The sequence below is a fragment of the Mesoplodon densirostris genome, chromosome 7 (assembly GCF_025265405.1).
Source record: "Mesoplodon densirostris isolate mMesDen1 chromosome 7, mMesDen1 primary haplotype, whole genome shotgun sequence".
Taxonomy (NCBI): Eukaryota; Metazoa; Chordata; class Mammalia; order Artiodactyla; family Ziphiidae; genus Mesoplodon; species Mesoplodon densirostris.
The window spans coordinates 2400904-2419882 of NC_082667.1; the positions used below are offsets into that span (position 1 = coordinate 2400904).

The 18979-nt window shown below is 66.6% G+C and overlaps 1 protein-coding gene across 1 annotated transcript; it reads right to left on the reverse strand.

Annotated features, from left to right (window-relative positions):
• Positions 1–954: 954 nt before the first annotated feature.
• Positions 955–15704, reverse strand: TRPM5 (transient receptor potential cation channel subfamily M member 5). The gene is given in 27 exon segments (XM_060103884.1): positions 955–1020; positions 1348–1377; positions 1380–1422; positions 2199–2331; positions 2506–2687; positions 3130–3148; positions 3151–3267; positions 6435–6609; positions 6703–6835; positions 7025–7143; positions 7290–7552; positions 7670–7758; positions 7994–8106; positions 8481–8626; positions 8976–9099; positions 9183–9325; positions 9357–9708; positions 9970–10088; positions 10940–11086; positions 11207–11370; positions 11484–11693; positions 11781–11862; positions 13103–13286; positions 14030–14196; positions 14782–14959; positions 15331–15566; positions 15698–15704. Coding segments are annotated over 27 exon segments (3741 nt in total).
• Between the last annotated feature and the right edge of the window lie 3275 nt (positions 15705–18979).

Here is an 18979-nt window from a genome sequence, read left to right on the forward strand (position 1 = left end):
TGACCCGCAGCCGCTGCCCAGGCCGGACAGCCCGGCGCTCACTGTGCGAGCTGTCGGGGCCATGCCGTGGCAGCCGACACACGGTGAACACTCAGTCTTGGGTCTTAAAGGACAGAAGTTCCAAGTGCAGGCGTTTCAGAAAAAGACCAGTTTCTTGGTGGGCGACACAGGTTGGGCCTGGACTCCAAGGCAGCGAATGGGAGGTTCCCCGCACAGGGCGCTCAGCAAGTGTCTGCTCTCCTGGGCCTGGCTGGTTGGTTCTGGTCGGGGTCCTGAGGGCTCTGCCTGTCAGGGAGGGCCCACGACACACCGCTGCACCTCGTGCCCGGGACGTCCAGGGAAGGTGCCGGGCAGGGCAGCGAGTGGTTCCTTTTGGCAAAACCCTGAGCCACATCCTGCTGGGGGGCTCCACTGGAGGTGGGGGCAGGCTGGCGCGTCCATGGGGCCTGGGGCTCTGGGAGAGGTGGGCCCCGCGTGCAGACAGTCCAAGTGGCTCAGGTGTTTGAGGGCAGCCGGCCGGCCTCTGGGTGTTCCCTGCTGCCCAGGCCCCCTCCATGGTCAGCAGAGGCCTGTGGGTTCCCACCACTGAAGTTCGGGAGTCTGGTGGGGGAAGGGAGGCCCCTCCTTAGCTGCTGGGTGCCCAGTGGGGCAGCAGGGGAAGGGAGAGGTGGCCCTGACCGGGGGCGGGGGGGGGGGCAGCAGCCCAGTGGGGCCAGGCAGAGGCTCCAGAGTCTGGGTGGCCACGCCCTCACACCCTGGCTGGGTCAGTGGGCTTCGTCAGAGAGCCCCTACCCACCCTGAAGACTGGTCAGCCAAAGGCCATCAGAGACGTAGGCCGGGCCCCTCCCAGGACAGGTGGGAAGCGGAGGCCCAGGCCAGCGGGCTGGCGGTGGGTTGCTCGCGCCCACCCCGCCCCAAGCCCACCCAGGACGTGTGGGGACAGCCACACCTACTCTAGTAGCTGTCCCTGCGGGCCAGCGTGTCGGCCATGGAGGAGAGAAGCACCGTGCAGTAGTTGACCTGGAGAAGGGAGGCGCGCTGGGAGCTCCCGGGCCAAGCCCTGTGTCCGCCTCCCCAGGCCCACCGGCGCCCGCACTGCTCTGTGACCCTCCTCTGGTGGCTGCCTCTCGAAGGAGGCGGGCGGGGGGGCCCTCCAGCACCGTAACGTGGGGAGTAGACGGTGAGGGGTCTTAAATGCAGGACCCCCCTGGGGAGAGTTGCAGGGTCTCCCCCTCAGGGAAGGGTGGGTACAAGTACGAAGCCCCAGGCCCTCCCTGCCCTGACTGCTGAGCCCCGCGGCCAGGCCCCTGCCCCGGGAGAGAAGGGCGCCCTGGTGTGCCTGCCTGCCTGAGACTCCAGACGCTCGACCCGCTTCTCCCCTGCTCTCTCAGGCCCCCGGGGTACTTGGCTACAAAGTCCACCCTAGGATAGGAGCAGGCAGGCAGCAGGCCGCTGAGCGCGGGGCGGGGCGGGGCGGGGCGGGGAGGGGAGGGCTCCCAGATTGGGAAACCTTCCCGTCCTCCCCCATCCTGTGGCCCAGGCCCTTCGGGTGGGTTTGGGGGTCACTGAGCCTCTGTGGGCGCCTGAGTTCAGGGTGCTCTGGCCCCTCGGGCCTGGGTGCAGAGCTCTGCTGCACCCTCCCTGCAGGCACGGGGCGGGGGCGGGGTTCTGTCCAGCAATGGTGGGCAGGGCTGTCCCCGCCCCCCCACCCGCCGGCAGGACCAGGCACGTGGGTCTGAGGGAGGGCTGGGGACGGACCTCTCTGGGAAGACCTGGAGACCCCAGAGCAGAGGACACCATGAGTATTGGCCCCATCCCCCAAATGCAGGGCAGGCAAGGCCCCAGCAGAGCTCTGTCCAGGGTCGGGAGGGAGGCCGTGTGCTGGACCGGGCCACATCCCTGCGCCTCTCAGCCCGTTTCCCCAGCTCAGACCCTGTGACGTGAGAGCCCACGCCAGATGTAAGGCAGCCTGATGCCCAACAGTGATCCTGGTAAAGACCTCACAGCCCCCAGTCCCATGGCGTGAATTCCGGCCCCTCACCAGCTCCGCCGGTGCCTCTACATACCGGCACCCTGCGGGGGAGGCGGCCAGCGCTCCAGGCAGGGCCCTTGTCCCTGTAAGCTGCCCGGTGGGCTCAGCACCCCAGGCCGCCTGCCACACCCACCCAGGTGGGGGGGGCGGGGCCGGGTCCCAGCACCTGTGGGCCGTCTTCCGCAGCAGCCCCTCCCCACTGTCCTTCCTTCGCCTCTCCGGCTCACTCAGGAAGTTCTCCTTCTGTACCGCCTCCCAGGTCACCATCTTCTGGTCCAGGGGCTCCGTCAGGTCCCTCTCTGGGAGGGCCAGGCAGCCTCAGGGGCAGAGCCAGGCAGGAGGAGCCCTCCCTGTGGTGCGCCAGCCTGCAGGGTCACTGCAGACGGGGCCAGGGCGCGCTGCCCCTCCCCAGGCCCAGGGCCCCCCCGCCCCACCCCTCTGGTCCAGGCAGCTGAGTCCAGCCCAAGCCTCGCCCAGGCGCGCCCGCTTCTGCTGGGCCTCCTTCCGGAAGAACCTCTTGAGCACCGGGTCCAGGTGGCTGAGGAGGATCAAGGGCGGGGCCGGGGCAGGGCGCTCGTGGTACCCCACGGTGAGGTGGTAGGGCTGGAACTTCCAGAAAGTGTCCGCGTTGCCCTGCACCACCCGGAACGTGTAGCTGCGGACGCGTGTGGGCGGCGGTGGGCACACGGCCCGGCTCCCTGCGCTGTTCCCGGAGTCCCAAGGGCTCCCCCCGCCTCGCCATCCCCTCCTCCTGTGACTTCTCTCCCCTCCTCTGGGGTCTTCCAGTGCCCCCCCTCTGCTGCAGCCTTCGCAGACCCAGGCCCTACTCCCTGGGGGGCGGGGGCCTGGGAAAGCATCGTCACTCCACCCACACGCACACACCTGCCGTGCCCTGCACCACCTCCTAGGTGCCCTGACCTCCAGGCCCAACCCAAAGGGGAGCCACGGTTTTGGGTGACACCCCATTTCCAGGCCCCTCTTGGGGGCAGAGAGGTGAATGCAGCTTGAGGTCCGGAGGGCCAGGCAGGTCTGGGCCAGAGACGCTGGAACTAAGGGCCCCCCGACGTGGACGGAGCAAAAGGAGGCAGGGCGGGCGCCTGAGCATGGCTAGGAGCAGTTCACGAACATCACGTTGGTGACCAGCAGGAAGGTGACCAGCCAGCTGGCATAGAGGTTGGGGCCGGAGGATGAGTCCTCCAGCAGCAGGGGGCGCACGGAGCAGTTCACACGGGCTTCTGAAAGGGGAGTGGCTCGGTGCAGGAGGTGCAGGCCGAGCCGCAAACGCCCTCGGGTATCGAGAGCTCTGTCCTGCGGTCGAGGCCACCCTGGGACAGAGGGCTCCGGTTAGGTGGCCAACTCTTGTGGTTTCCTGGGGATCATCTGGGCTTCAGCGCTGAGTTCCTGTCGTGGGACACTCCAGTCCTGCGTGGCTGGCCTGGTGGCGCTAGCCCCACTTCCCCACTGCCGTTGGGCCGAGCTCACAGCCAGACCGCAGGCTTTGGAGGCGGTGCCAAGGCCGTGTGGAGGACCCCGGTTTCTGCTGGTTGCTTCATGGGTCACCCCCAAGCACCACCACCACCGCCAAAGGCTCTGCTCAGAGCCAGTGTGGGGAGAGCTGGCCTCGGCAAGGGGAGGTGGAGTCTCTCCTGCAGGACTTCTCAGGGCCTCTGTGGCTCTACTGCCTATCACAGGACTCTGAGCTGGGGGGCAGGTCTGCACCATTTCCAAAGCCTATGGAGGCAGAACACCCTTAACACTGAGCACTGTGGTCATGGGGACAAGCCAGCCTGAAAAGTGCCCTCTGGGTGGGGCCGTGAGTGCCCTGGGAGCAGGCTGAGCTCCATGCCCCGGACAGGGAGGCCCTGGAGGGGCCAGCTCTAGCCCCTCCCCTGCCTGCCTCTACCCATGCAGGGCCGGCCTGGACCCCCACCGCATCCCAGGAGTTGGGAGGACGGTGCAGAGGACGCGGGGAGAGCGCCTCCCCATCAAGAGGGCTTGTGGCTCCAGGTGGGGACCTCCACAGGCCGTGCGTGTGCATGCGTGTGCGTGCGTGTGCGTGGACCCGGACACACGCCTGCACGTAGGCCTGTGTTTCTGTGACTGCCCCTCCCAGTCTTCATGCTGTGACTGAGTCCGGGGGGCACTGGGGGCCTCTGGCTCTCTGTGTGTGCCTGTGTCCCCACCTCCCTGCTTGCGTGTCAAGCTCGCAGGGCCTGCTTCCGTGTGCGCGTGTCTCCCTCACGGGGGCCAGTCCCTCCTGAGTTACTGTGATGGGGGTTGGTGCGTCCCCACGTGAGTTCCCTCCCCGGCTGCCCCCTCCCTCCCCACCCACAGATCTGCCCGGGGCTGATGGGTGACCCTCCTCCCTCCCTCCGGCACCCTGAGAGGTGGGCCAGGGCCAGGCCTGGAAAGCGTGTCTGTGAAGCTGTAAACCTGTCTGATGGAAGTGGCTCTGTGGTCACGAGACCCCTGCGTCTCCCCCATAACTCTCAAAGGCGCCACCAGGCTAGGCTGGGAAATGAGTTGTCCTCGTCTCTGACCTCCTAGAGCCCAGAGACGGAGCTCTGCCCTGGACGCTCGGCCCCCAGCTCCCGCGGGCGCGTGTGGGGCAGGGAGGGCAGGGCGGCCACCAGGGAGCCCGCGGGACCGCGGGCTGCCTTCCCTCTCGGCCTAAGTGAGGGAATTACTCTTGGCTGCACCACCGTGGGCTCACAGGGAGGGGCCGGGGGCGGGGGGGTGGTCGGGAGAGAGACAGGGAGGGAGACAGGGACCTGCCAGGGACCCCTCCGTGCCGGCCCAGGCCCGGCCCTGGTCACGGACTCTCCACTGTGGAACTTGGCCTGGCAGCCGCAGCAGCAATTCAGGCTGGACCCCCGGGAGTCTGCACTTCCTCCGTCCTGCCCAGGCGGCCCCAGGCTCCTGCGAACCCCGAACCATGACAGAGTTCCTTTGTACCAGCGTGTGGCCATGGGGACAGGAATGAGCCCCCACCCCTGCCTGTTCCTGGGGGCGCCCCCCTCACTCCCTTCCTTCCGAGGGGCCCCATGGGACTGGGGCAGTGTTGGGGGTCATGGTCGCATCCCCCAGCAGGGGCCATGTGGTGCGGGCAGGAAGAGCTGGAGGGCAGGCAGGGCCTCATTAAACTAATGGCCTGGAAACTGGTGCCCACGGATGAGCAAACACCGGACCCAGTGCCGGAGGCTGCGGGACTAAGAAAACAGCCGAGGAAATGAGCCTGCAGAACACCCTAATTAGGAGGCAACTCCCATGACGGCCCAGCCCCACCGCGGCCCCGTCCTGGAGGCCTGTTTGCTTCAGTCACGTCCTCATCCCATTGACAAATATTTACCAGGTCGTGGGGCGCTGACCTTGCGTCATTAGCTGCAGTGGCCACGGTCAGGCCTCAGGGACAGTGTGCTCGTGATCGTCCGGTGGGCCCCAGGTGGCCTCAGTCTGACACCAGCCTGAGCGAATGATCCCTCCGCCCCCCTCCTCATGCCAGGAGTGCCCGGCAGGGCGGGTGCCCTGGGCCCTCACACTGGGCCCTGGCTGCTGGCCCACCTTGCTTGAGGGGCTGGTCCCCCTCCCCCTCCCCCTCACTGAGTCCCAGCCATCCCAGAGCCTGTACAGGCGTCCCTGCCTCCAGCCCAGGTCTCCCTGAGCCCCCATGGCTGAGCCACTCTGCCCCCCACACTGTGCTGACTTGTGGGAAGGTCTCAGAGCCTCCACCAGCCCCAGCGCCCCCAACCCCCTGTACAGGGGCCGCCCTGGAGACACCCCTCAGACAGACCACACACACCCGGCCGGAGATCAGGCACACATGCTGGGTGGGTCCCCAGAAGCACAGATGCCATCAGGAGCGGCTTCCTAGCTAAGGGCCTTTCCAGCAGGTGGGCCCGGGGCTGGGTGCGGGGCCGGGTGGATGGGGGCGGACAGGAGACCTGATGCCCGCTGGGGACATGCCGGGGGGGCGGGGCAGCTGGAGGGCCCAGACCCCAGGCAACCTGTAGTGCCTACCCATCCCCCTTCCCAGCAAGGCTCCCCCCACCCCGCCCAGGCTGCTCCCTCTCCCTGCAGCCCCGTCTCCATCTCCAGCCCGAGGCCCGAGTTTGGGGCCTCCGCAGCTGACACACATCAGCTTGGAGCCGTCCCCTGCCGGACGTGGCCCTGTGTGGGTGGGCAGAGCCTGGGGGGCCAGCCTCGGGGACCCCCCGCTCTCAGCCACTCCAGGCCGGGGTCTCCTGTGACCCTCAAACACCCCTCTCAAGGGCCACATGTCCAGGGTCTTACAAAAGGAACATTCATAACTGGACTCGGTTCAGCTGCACCTCGGGGTGGGTGGGGATCCCACGTAGAGTGGGCACAGAGGACCCCCACGCCCACCCCCAGGCTGCGTGCTGACCGTCGATCTCGTCCAGTGGGATCTGCCCGAAGACCTGTAGGTACGGCCGGTAGAGCACACGGCGGAAGATCCACTGCAGGCGCCTGTCATGGGGGTGCAGCAGCGCCTGGCTGGTCACGCCGTAGGCCACAAGCCACGCGCTCAGGAAGAAGAGGAAGAAAAAGACGTCCTTCATCTCCACGGCGGGTAGGCGTGTGGGGAGAGAAGCATCAGCACCCGCCTGGTGGTGGGCCTCCGTCTCACTGCCCTCCCAGGGGCGGGGGCTCACCATCCGCTCCACGATGATGATCTTGGGGCCCAGCTGCTTGCGGATGACAAAGATGTGGATGAGCCGCAGCGTGAACACCATGAAGTCGATGGCGAGGATCATGCGGCTGGCCTCAAACACCTAGGGCAGCATCCTGGCAGGGCGGGGGTAAGGCAGGCTGGACGGCTGCTGGTGCCCAGAGAGGGCAGGGGCTTCCCCCAGGACACACAGCATGGGACATACAAACACAGGGTTTCCGGGGCCTGAGAAGACCCATCCTGAAGGCAGCCTGGCCCACCAGCCCACCAGGGCTGCCCCTGCCAGGCCTCTGGGACCCACAGACCTGCAGGTGACACCGACAATGAACAGGAAGGTGGCCACCATGTCACAGTTGTTCTAGTTGTCCTCCACGTAGAGAGTGAACTTCTTCACCAGATGCGTGTCCTCATCTGTGAAGAAGCCCTGGCAGGGGGCAGACGGCCCAGTGACAGCTACCTGGGCCCCCACCTAGCTGGGGACAGCCCCGCCATGGCCAGGCTGTGACCGTCAGGGATCGGGGCTCCATCTGGAGCTGGGACGGGGCTCGGTGGGCTGGGCCCACCACTGACCTGCCGGATCTCCTCCAGCACCAGTGTGAAGACCCAGAAGTAGAGGGTGACCTCAGCCCCCGACAGCCCCTGGGGAGGGGACCTGAAGTCCACCAGCTGGACGTAGGTGAACAGGAAGAGGAATGCAAAGTACACGACCACGTTCCCCAGGAACACAGTCACGGGCGCCCCCCAGAACTTCAGCCAGCGCGTGAGCAAGAAGGCGGCTCATGGGCCTCGGCCACTCTGAGTCCTTGGCGCCTTGGCCAGCTGCTCCGCCCGGCACCACGAAGGAGGCCACGGCCAGTGGTGAGGCGGGCGGCCAGAGCCCCGAGCTTGCCGCTGCCCACCAGGGCCCAGCCTCCCTGCCACTGCCCACCCTCCGCAGGGCCCTCACCGACTGCCCGGGCCACGGAGCAGCCTCTTCTCCGTGTGCAGGCTGTCCAGCCCCTGCAGGTCCTCTGGGCCCGTCCTTAGAGGGGCCTCCTCACTGGGAGCACAGGGGGCCCTCAGCGACGTGGGGAGGGCACCCAGAGGCCCCCCACTTGGTCCCAGGCACCCAGCCAGCAGAGGAGGTGCTGGACACACTGCAAAGGGACACGGGTAGGGGGCGTGCATAGGGGGGCCCACATGTATGCTGGATGCGGTGGGGGCCGGCGCCGGGGACATGCTGCCACCAGCCCCAGTGAAGCCCAAGGCCCCCCAGCCGCTCTGTCCTGACAGACCTGAAGGTGATGAGGTTGGTGTACACGGGGGCCGGGCAGAGGAAGGCACCCAGCAGCCGCAGGATGGGCGTGCCCGAGGCTATGTCCCCCCACCAGATCTTGGTCAGGAAGGCCTGAAATAAAGGCACGGTTGCCCCTCCCCCCGCCTGCCCCTGCCTCCACACTTCTGCCCTGCTGTGCCCGCAGCAGGCCTGCCCTTCCAGATTCAGCGGAAGCATTGCCCCTCCCAGCCTCCATCCTGCTGGGGAAGGAAGATCTTTCGATGGGGGAGGCCAGGCTCGGGGGTCCGGGAGGGCTGAGCTGAGGAAGCGGAGTTTCTGCCGAGACTGGAGGTGGAGAAAGGGCTGGACGTGGGGAGAGTGACCGGCTGAGGGAGCCCCCCACCACCATGGCCGGGACACAGGCTGGGGGAGGCGCGTGAGCAGGGTCGGCTGGGGCACCTCCTGTCTGCTCAGTCCCTCGCCCCACAGCCCTCCCCAGGGCTCACCTGCACCCCGTCGTGGGCAAAGAAGGCCTTGGTGTCGGCCTCGGTGGCCAGGTGCAGACACGTGGCCCTGCTCCATGAGCGGTTCCGTCGCACCAGCAGGGCGAAGGCGCACTTCCCGCTGTTACAGTAGCACTCGGAGAAGAGGTCTGCCCGAGGGCACGGCCGCTGCCACGATGCCCAGGCCCAGCCCGCCTGCCCTCCTCCTCCGGCCGGCCCTCTGCCCTGTGCCTGCCTCCCAGGGGGCTGGTGAGACCCGGGAGAGGCCGGCCACGCGGAGGCTGCCCATCCCGGCCCGGCCTGCTTGTCGGGATCATGGGGGCCTCCCTCTCCCCGAGTGTCCCTGCCCGCCTGGCCACAAGGCCCAGCTGGCCCGAGCTTTGGAGCTGCGTCCTCGTCAGCCGTGTACCTGTCTGCCCCCATTAGGATTTTAAGGGGGAGGCCAGTGGCCCCGAGGAGCACAGGGTCACTGCAGCCCCCACGGCCTCGGCTGCTCACCCAGGGCTAGCTGCTCGTACTTGGCCTCACGCAGGGTGTAGCCCACCTCGGCTCCCGTCTCCAAGTGGGACATCTCTTTGAGGATCTTGCAGGCGGCCAGAGCGGCTGCCACGCCCTCCTGGCCCTGGGAGGTCAGGTCTGAGGATGTGGCTGCCTCCCCGCCGCACCCCGCCCCCAGGGACCCGGCCCCCTCCCCGGAGTCCTCACCATGGCCCAGAAGTAGGTAGCCATCTCGTGGCGGTTCTGCAGCGTCGCCCACAGGAACAGGTCCCTCCAGGGCCTCTCTCTCCTCTGGTTCAGGCCCAGCAGCCCCTTCGGGCCTGTGACGTGGGCCGCAGGGCCGGGTCCTGCTGCTGGAGAACGGGGGTGTCAGCCCGCAGCTGCGGCCCCGCCCGCCCCCCGCCGCCTGCTCACAGCCCACCGCCTGGTAGAGCCCACGGCAGGCGTCATGCAGGAAGTCCCTGAGCACCTGCGACACCTCATGCAGGGAGAAGGCGGGCGGCTCCCGGGCCTGCTGGGCGCCCAGCCCAGCCCGCATCAGCCAGCCTTCCTCGTGCTTGTGCTGCAGCAGGTCAAAGAGCTGGCTCTTGAGGGGCACCGAGCGGTAGAGCTGCTGCAGTCGCGCGTACGTCAGGAAGTCCGCCACGTCGGTGCCACTGTCCACGAAGAGGCGCACGAACTCGGGCTTGCTGCTCACCTGCGCGTCCGTCATCACCTCCTCCAGGTCGCGGGACTGGGCGGAGGGGGAGAGGGAGCCACTGGGGCGGGGCGTGAGGACCCTCGGCAAGGCCCCCGCCTGTCCTGCTGCGCCAGGTGGCCCACAGCCGCCGCAGTTCGGCCCATCCTGCCTTGGGGGGCAGACGAGTGAGGCGGCAGCAGGTGCCCCGGTCTCCCCCGGCCCGCGCAGCCACGGCTGGGCCAGGAGGCACCCGGACACCACCTGCCCCAGCCCCCCAGGCGTCCCCGCCCGGAGCTGGCCACAGTCGGGTGACACCTTCCACTGCACGTCCCCGTTGAAGATCTCGCTCCTGGCGATGTCCACGCGGTCCCAGGCCACGGCCAGCTTCAGCTCATCCGGGTAGTCCTGCGCCTCCTGGCTGCGGCTCTTGCAGGCTGCGGGCGGAGGTGGGGAGGGTGAACCTAGGCGCCGTCAGAGCCGCTGGCCACAGGGTCCCTCAAGGTGACTCTCCGAGACGCACAGCCACGGGAATCGCACCCTGGTTTGCTCCACACCCTCTAGATTCACAAGACATCCCAAGAACCCCAGGAGCCAATGTTGGGAGCACCAGGACCCCAAGGGGACCCCAGGGGTGAACAGAAGAGCAGGGAGCCGGCGGCCTGTCTGGAGGAGACTCCCCTCCCTCAAGGGTGTCCAGGCCCCCTGCCCCGCACAGCCCCTCCCTGCCTGGGCCCCTGTCCCCCACCAGCGGTCAGCCCCTCCACAGGTGTTTATGTCCAAGAAGAAGCACATCAGGTGACAGCCAGAAAGTGGAGACAACCCGAGTGCCCATCAACAGAGGGACAGAGAAACGAAATGTGGAATATTACTCCACCCTAAAAAGGAGTGAAGCCCCGACACAGGCTACAACGTGGACAACCCCCAAAACATCGTGCTCAGTGAAGGAAAGACGCCAGTGGCCACACACTGTGTGATCCCATTCATAGGAAATGCCACAAGTAGGCAAATCCTTAGACACGGCAGATTCGTGGTTGTGGGGGGCTGGGGGAAATCGGGGTGACTAGCAGGGCTCTTCTGGGTGGTGGAAACGTTCTGGAGTTAGTAGTAACGGTGCACAACCTTATGAAAACACTAAAACTCCCTGAATTAATTGAACAGTTTAGTTTTTTAAATTGTGATAAAATATAGTAACATAAAACTTGACAAAGGCAGGACTTTCTACGGATTGGCACGTCATCCTTGCACGGAGGCCTTGGTAGGCTCTGTATTCCTCCAGTCTTGTTACACGTGCTGCCACGGCCGAAGCGAGCAGTGACCGGTACACACGCCCACACACTAGCACGCTCGCTCACACGCCCACACACACAGCGGAGTGCAGCCATGCCAGGGGTCCCTCCCGGCCACTGACAGCCCCCAGGCAGCGGCCCTGCCCCTGGAGGCCGAGACCCAGGACGGGGCAGGGGCCGGGAGCCACCCCTTACCAGGCTGGTCAGCCATCTGCCTCTGCCCGGTGCCCTCCGCGGGCCTCCCAGTGGGCGTGGCCAGGTCTCACCTTTCACCAAGGCCTTGAGGATGGACAAAGGCCCCGAGGTGGCGCCTTGGGCCGGGCACGTGGTATACCACCCCACGTCCCCCAGTGAGAATGCCAGCCCTCTTCCCGCTGGGCCCAGGGCAACCCCACCCACAGACCGAGGCTCCGCCCCCAGGCCTGAGGGCCTGAAGCAGGGGTGAGCACGGGAAGGTGGGGTAGTTTTGCAGCCAGAGGGGCCGGGCACGGGGAATGCAGGGGGCGGAGTCCGGGTTAGGGACCAGTGCTTGGCCCTCCTGACCTGTCTCGGGCGGCGCATACCAGTTCTGTCCAGTGCACGATGTCCTCCCAGGAGAAGTTCTCACTGGGGAACTTCTCTCTAAACTGCTTCTCGGCCACCTGGGGCACCAGGAGGTGGGGCTGGTTCATCAGGGCAGCAAGCATGTCGGCGATGCCCCCCGAGCCTGCCAGGATCAGCCACGGGCCGGCGTGCTCCACGGCCCTGGAAATCCTGTGAGGTGGACAGGGAGGGACAGCAGGCCGAGTCAGCTCCAGGTCCGTCCCTGGCCTGGCGGGGGGCCCTGCAGGAGGCCCCCACCTGCCGGCCCTGCCTACCTCCAGGGTGCTGGGGTCACCTTTGACCAGCAGGCACAGGACGGGGATCTCGATGCTGCTGGTGCCTGCAGATGGAGCACAGGTCCACCCAGGTGCCCAGGCGAGCGGGGGGCCTGGGACCCTCCCCATGGGGTGACCACCACGGCCTCAGACCATCAACTTGCCACGTTTTCTGGGCAAACTCCAGCCAAGAGGCTTTTTCTAGAGAAGTGCGGGCTCCAGGCTGCCCCGTCCCCCGGGGAAAGGATGCCAGTTCTGCACCTCACTATACAATGTGGCCGCTTCGTGGCTATTTAAACCTCAAGTTGAATATTCAGTCCCTGGCTGCACCAGCCACATTCCGAGGGCCTGGCATCTCCCCGCATCAGGGCAGAAAGCTCTATTGACCACCTGCCAGGTCATCCGAGGCCCACGGAGCACATCGAAGAGGTGAAGGAGGGGCGCTGGTCAGTTTTTTCCCAAACAAACCAGAAATGAGACTTTTGAAGGTGAAGCCCCAGAGAAGCCTGGACCTGCTGCGTAGGCTGTATAGGAGGAGCCCAGCAAACTGCTGGGAGGACTCCAGGCAGGCGGGATCGTCCCCCCACCCCACACCCAGCAGGGTCCCCTCTAACTCCTAAGGCGCCTCCTGAATGAATGTGGAGGATACTTGGGTTGCGTGGGCCGCCAGGCATCAGGAACACGGGGCTCAGCACTGCACCCACATGGTGATGGTTTAAACACAGCTTTGGTTGTGTTTTCATTAAAGGGTGCTCAGTTGACAGATATTTCACATTGCTTATAAATATTGTAAGCAATTATACATATCTTGTTTATAAATATTAGTCGTGCACTAACTAGTGTTAGCAAATCCAACTTTCGAACCCACAGCTGGCCACAGCGGTACCCAGGCCTCGGACAACACTGCCCCCTGGTGGCGCCTTACCTCGGGCCAGTGGAGGGAAATAGGCTTCTTGAAACTTGGAAATCTCATTTTCCTTCCAAAGCTCGGAGCCCACAGCCAGAGCCTCTAGCCAGGGGACCCCCACTGTAAATCGACCTACAGCCACTCTGCCGACTGGTGGGAATGTCGCCGCCTGGCAGGGCTACTTCCCGCAGCTGTGTCCCCTGTCGCCGTGGCTGGCAGCTCCCCCTCCCAGGTCTTCCCAGTGGCTTGAGTCTCAACACTCTGGCATGCTTTGTGCCTTCAGCCGGGAATGCCCTTCCCTGCCCGCCCTGGTGGTCCTTCCAGCCCCGTCCACACGCTGCGACCACCCCCATCCCGTGTTCCCTGGCAGCCTCCCTGGGCAGCCCGGCAGGCCTCACCCCCGTAGCCGGTCCTTTGCTCCAAGATGTGCTTCTCCAGCCTCAGCCGCAGCTCTGTGGGCTCGTTGACCTTCCCAGGGGTGCCCGGGTCCACCAGGATGAAGTGGGAGTGGTTGTTGTCCAGGGGGCAGAGGGGGCCCTGGTTGCCACCATCGTCCATGGGGTAGTGGACAGGGCTGTCCTCCTGGGTCCCCCACGCACATCATGAGGCCTGGGCAAGGCTTCTGTCCAGGCCCCCCGTCCTCCAGACGGAGGGAAGGCTGGCTGCTGTTTCGGGGGTCCAGAGGCAGGCACAGGGAGGGGACCCTCTAGACAGAGCCCAGCGCTGGGGGGAGCTTCTCTCACAGGGCTGCCTGGGCCTCCTTTGGACCTGCCTCAGACCCCTCCCCCAAGGTGGGAGCAGAGGCCACTTGCCCAGGGTCACCCAAACTTGCGGGGCGGTGGCCAAGCCAGGCATTTGGGCACCGATTTGGGCGGGATCCTTGGAGCCCAGGTCCCCATGGCAAGTCTGTGCGGGCTGGGAGCCTGGCAGCCCCCTCCCCATGCCGTTCCCGGGGCGATGCTGCCACCTGCTGGCCACATGCTGTGCACGCGGCTCCCTGCTCCCCCTCCGGTCCCTCCCCTGCAGCCCCTCCCCCTCCCCTGGCTCTGAGTCGTTTCCCTGCCTCAGTCCTTCAGAGCAGCCTCACTCCTCCCCCGGCCCCACGCCCAGGCCCCTGAGCCCCCGAGGTCTGGGGCTGGTCTGTCCACTGCTGGCCTGTCCACTGTGGGGGGACTCAGTCACAGATGGAGGGCTGTGGTCAGCTGTGAGCATGCCTTGGTGGCCTCCTTAAGGCATGCCCTCCTGCCCTGGGGGGTGGCCGATATTCGGGGGCCTCCCAGGCCCACCGTGTCCCAAGGCCACAGTGCCCCGAGCCCGACGCTCACCTGGGCAGCGTCCAGAAGCTGACGGTGTAGCACGCGGCCCAATGAGGCGATGCCGATGGCCACCACGTGGGCCTTGGTGGACGTGCTGGCCAGTGAGTGGTCACGCACAGCCTGACCGACGTACCGGGCAAGGCCCACATGGCGTGCGCTGGTCAGGATCCAGGAACCTGCAGGTCCGGGAGTCACTGCGCCCAGTGGCCCCAGGGCCTCCTCCTGCCTTTGGGGCATCTGCTGGGAGCTGGACCCCCAGACGACATCTGGACAGAACAGGCCACGACTCTGTCCCATGGCCTGTGCTGGGCCAGAACCCAGGAAGGTCTTTCCCGGTTACAAAGCCCTCAGCCCAGTGGGTGCACAGACCAGGCTTTTTGTCTTTTCTGCAATCAATCATTTCTGGCATGAAGGAGACCAGAGACCCCACGTCCTTGACTGGGTTTTCTGAAGGCCCAGCGGCCTGAAAATAAAGCCCAGAAGTTTGATTCTGACCCCAGCGACTGGCCAGATTCCTCGGGCCAGCTTCCTCCCCCGAGGGAAGCAGAGGGGGCGAAGGGGGCCCACCCACGGGCAGTGGGGTGTGGAAGCTGGCACTGCCCCCAGGTGTCTCGCTGAGGCCTGTGGGCCCCACGGGGTGGCCGGGCCCTCCTGGGGAAGGCTCCTCTGCTGCGTCCCTGGGGCTGCTCCCACTGCCACCGGGGAAGGGTGGCTGTGGGGCTAGCGGGCTGCAGGGCCGAGGCCCTGGCCCGGGGCCTCACGTGTGCTCTGAGCCGCCTTCACCAGCCCCGTGCACAGGACGTCCCGCAGCCACGGCTTCAGGGCAAAGGGCCACTCCTCGCCCACCAGCGACGCCACCAGGTTGGGGGCCGGCAGGTGCCATTCGGCCAGCAGAAGGTCAAAGAGCACAGACGGGGCCACACCGCTGGGCACAGGGTGCTGGGCATGGGGGTATTCTGAGTATGGGGGTGCTGGGCATGGGGGTATTCTGAGTATGGGGGTGCTGGGCATGGGGGTACTGAGTATGGGGGTGCTGGGTAAGGGCACAGGGGAGGGCTGGGCTCCACGGGGTGGGGGGCAGGGTCGCAGCCAGAGGCCAGGGCTCCCCCAGGCCCCGTCTTGACCTGCTGTGTGACCTGGGCGTCCCCATCCCCTCGGGAGAGGCTGAGGCCGGAGGGTGCTGCCCGCTCCACAGCTGTCTCCGCCTGGGGCTCTGAACAGCCCCCGTGCACCCGCCACCCCCGCTGTGGGAGAGCGGGCGCAGGGGCTCAGTGCTGAGGGGAGGACGGGGGGTGCAGGCAGCCTCTCACCTTGCCTCGCTTCTTCCCGGAGCCTCCGAATTCGATCTCACCCCGGCACAGGCCCGGGCCCTGTCGGTCGCCAGCACCCCCGTGGCTGCCAGGACGGGAGCCCCGGCACCCTGCATGGGGCCCTCTCTGCAGGGACAGAGCCCACGCCTGAGGGCGCGAGAGGCAAGCGCTGCCCCGCTTCCTGCCAGAGGCCGGGGCCGCCTGCACCAGGGAAGCCCCTCTCCCCAGGCGCCGCTCTGGCAGAAATGGGGGGCCACCAAAAGGGTGTCTGCCCCGGTGCCCTTCCCACCGGCCGGCCCCCCTGAAGCCCCACTGTGTGGGCTCTGTCTCCCCCTTCCCCAGCCCCACCTCCTGGCCCAGCGCCCACCCCCCATATGCCCCCACTCACCCACCCTGGGAGCAGCCGGCCGGCCACACCCCTGTCAGCCCGGGACACGGATGGGACCCTGGGTGTGCCTGGTGCCCAGGCAGAAAGCGGGTGGAAGGCGAGCAGGTGAGGCCTGTGTACACAGCTCAGGTGCAGGGGGATCTGGGGGGCTGGGCGGGAGCCGAGGTGGTAGAGACGCCCCTCCTTGCCCAGGTGGGCCCAGGAGGCCCGGGGAGGGAAGGGTCTAGCTGCCCCCCGCCCCTCCCACCACCCAGGGACCTTCCCACCGAGCCCTCACCCCTGGCCCAGCGCTGCCCACGTGCCTGGCGGGGTTGGCACATTAGCAGAGACTTGGGAGCCACGCCAGGGTCCCAGGAGTGGCCCGAGTGACAAGGACCTGGGTCCCATCAACCTGCCTGACAGCAAGCACCCCCAGCGCCTCCCGGACCCACTGCTGATGGCTGCCAGCCAGGGCCCAGCCCGGCCCCCCACCACCTGCCCACGGCTCCCCATGGCCCCCACTGCCTGTCTCCAGTGGCTCCTCTGCGGGCTCAACGGGGAGAGCACGCCCTCCCTGCCCCGCCCTCCCAGAGCCTGGGGCCAGAACACAGGAGGGGCAAAGGTCTTCTCAGAGCCGGTGGGACCCCCAGGTCCCAGGGGACCTGAGAGGCCCACCCTGTGAAGCTCCGTCTCCCTGGTCGCCCCGTCCATCACGGGTGTCGGCCGCCACGCCCCGTTCGGCTGGGGTATTTTCCCAGCTTCTCCAGGGTCAGCCCCACCCCCGGACGGATGGGCCCTTTGGGAGAGGAGAATGAATCTCTCGGTAAGATGCTTTCCTATGGCAGCTCCAGTTCTCAAGGCCAGGCCAGCCCTTTGTTTTTTGGAGAGGGGCCACCTGGGTACACAGGAGGGGCCGGTGGGGGGCACCTGCAGGCATGACATGGTCCTCCCACTGCGTCCCCCCAAAATCACGTGTCCAAGCCCTAGTTCCTGGTGCCTGTGAACGCGCCTTTTGTAGAAATGAGTTCTTGGCGGATGTGATCAGTTTAAGAGGAGGTCATTAGGATGGGCCCTCATCCAGTGACCTGAGTGTCCTTATAAGAAGAGGGAAGAAGCCCAGTGAAGATGGAGGCAGAGAGGGGGGGGATGCGGCCACAGCCCAGGGACGCCTGGACACCCGGAAGCTGGAAGAAGCAGGCAGGACCCTCTGCTGGAGCTGCTGGAGGGAGCTTGGTGGTGCAGCACGTTGATTTGGGATTCTGGCCTCCAGAGCAGGGAATCAGTTCCCGTTGCTCTCGGCCGCCCATCTGTGGGACTTCATCACAGCTGCCCAGGGCGCTCATACAGCCCGTATCTTGTCCCCTCCCCACTGCCCACACCCAGGCCCTGTCCCCAGACACTAGCGTCCAGTATTAAAAACCCATAATCACCAGTTTGGAAAGGCCATATTCAAATCCCACCCCTCTGCGCTCCCTGCTCTGGGGTGGGAAGTGGGAGGGTTTGCATCCGCCCCCGCCCCCCAGGGCTGGGCCTGATGCTGTTGCTACCAAAAGCCTCTGAGGCCCGGCCCTGCCACGACACGGAGGGGAGTGGGGAGACCTGCACGCGAGCACACAGCCAGGGGGAGGCTAGACCTGGCCTGGGCTTGGGCACCGGCCAACGCTCATCCCCTCGGCACTGCTGCCCTGGGCACTGGGTTATAACTGCACGGGTGTCCCAGGGTGGCTGTAACGAGCGACCACCAACTGGGCATCTTAAAACAACAGGCGTTGATTCTCTTGTGGTTCTGGAGGCCAGAAATCCCAAAACAAGGTGTCGCAAGGCCGAGCTCCCTCCGGAGGCTCTAGGGGAGGGTCCTTCCTGCCTCTGGCAGCTCTGGGGGCTCCAGGCATCCCTGGGCTTGTGGCCACATCCCTCCAGCCTCTGCCTCCGTCTTCAAGTCCCCGTCCAAGCCTCCCTCTCCTTATAAGGACACCGGTCATTGCATGAGGGCCTCCCTACTCCGCTATGACCTCATCGTAACTAACTGCTCCGGCAAAGACCCTCTTTCCAAATAAGGTCATGTTCTGAGGTTCTGGGTGGATGTGAATTTGGGGGGACACTCTTCAACCCCAAAGTACGGGCAGCGACGTGGGATGTGTTCGCGCCACGCGGGGAGGGTGGGGCTGAGCAGGGGCCTCGCTCCCGCCGGGGCCTGGCACCCCTCCCGCTGCTGGACGCGCCCCCGGCCCGGGGTGCGTGCGGGGACTGGGCAGCAGTGCCGTGCTCATAGGCCGAGGGCCTCGGCTTTGCTCCACCAGGGAGGGGGGCCTGGAGGGGACGGTGGGGGGGGAGGGTGCTGTGGTGCTCCCCCCCCCACAGCCCACATCGCCCTTTCCTCACTGACAGGGCAGGAGGTCCTCACCGTCCCCGGGGCCACAACCAGCACCCCTCACCCCACGCCCTGAAGGCCTGGGCCCAACCCCTGGCTTCCCAGCCACAGGGGGCCAAGGGGGCATTGGGGTCCTGTGCTGAGAGCCAGGGGGCACTGGGCCAGATGCCAGGCAAATGGGACCACCAAGCGGAAAAGACAGGCAAACGGCGCATTTGCATGAACAGCCGTCCGAGTCTTTGAGGGCCCTGTTCCCGGAAGGGGCAAGGGGGGGTGTGGGTCTGGGCAGCTGGGGGTCCTGCGTCACCCACCCCCCCGCTGGAATCCCGGCCCCCCACCACCACGACCGACAGGGAGAACAGAGGCAGGATCTTCAGCCCCAGCAGCAAGGGCACTGGGGGCTCTTGCTCGGGGGGCAGACGGCCGTCCCTGGTCAGAGGCCACCAGGGAAACAGCCCCAGCACAGGCAGAGCCGGGCGGCCAGGCCCCGGGGGTCCCAGTCCACCTGGCCCTTCCCGGGCTGTGTCACTGGGCAAGCCCCCCACCTGCCCGGCCCCTCTGTTCCTCCCTGAGATGGGGAGCACACTCAGCGGGCGGCGGTCAGCACGGCAGCCCCCGGCCCCCAGTGAGGACACGGGTCTCCCAGGCCAGGAGCGGAGGGCACGGCTCGGGGAGGGGGCAGAGAGGGGGCACAGCTGCCCACGCGCTTGTGAGGCCCCCAGCGGGACAGGTACCGGCTCTGAGCCCTGGCTCCCCGAGTCTGGCCCCCAGGGCCGTGGGGCCACCCCTTGCCCAGACCCACCCCGAGCCCCCCTCACCTGCAGAGGGACCGTCTGGAAGGCCGGGCTCTCCCCAGGCTCCAGAGGAGGAGACGGAGATGAGTGGCAGCCCATGGCCACGGAGGACGGTGC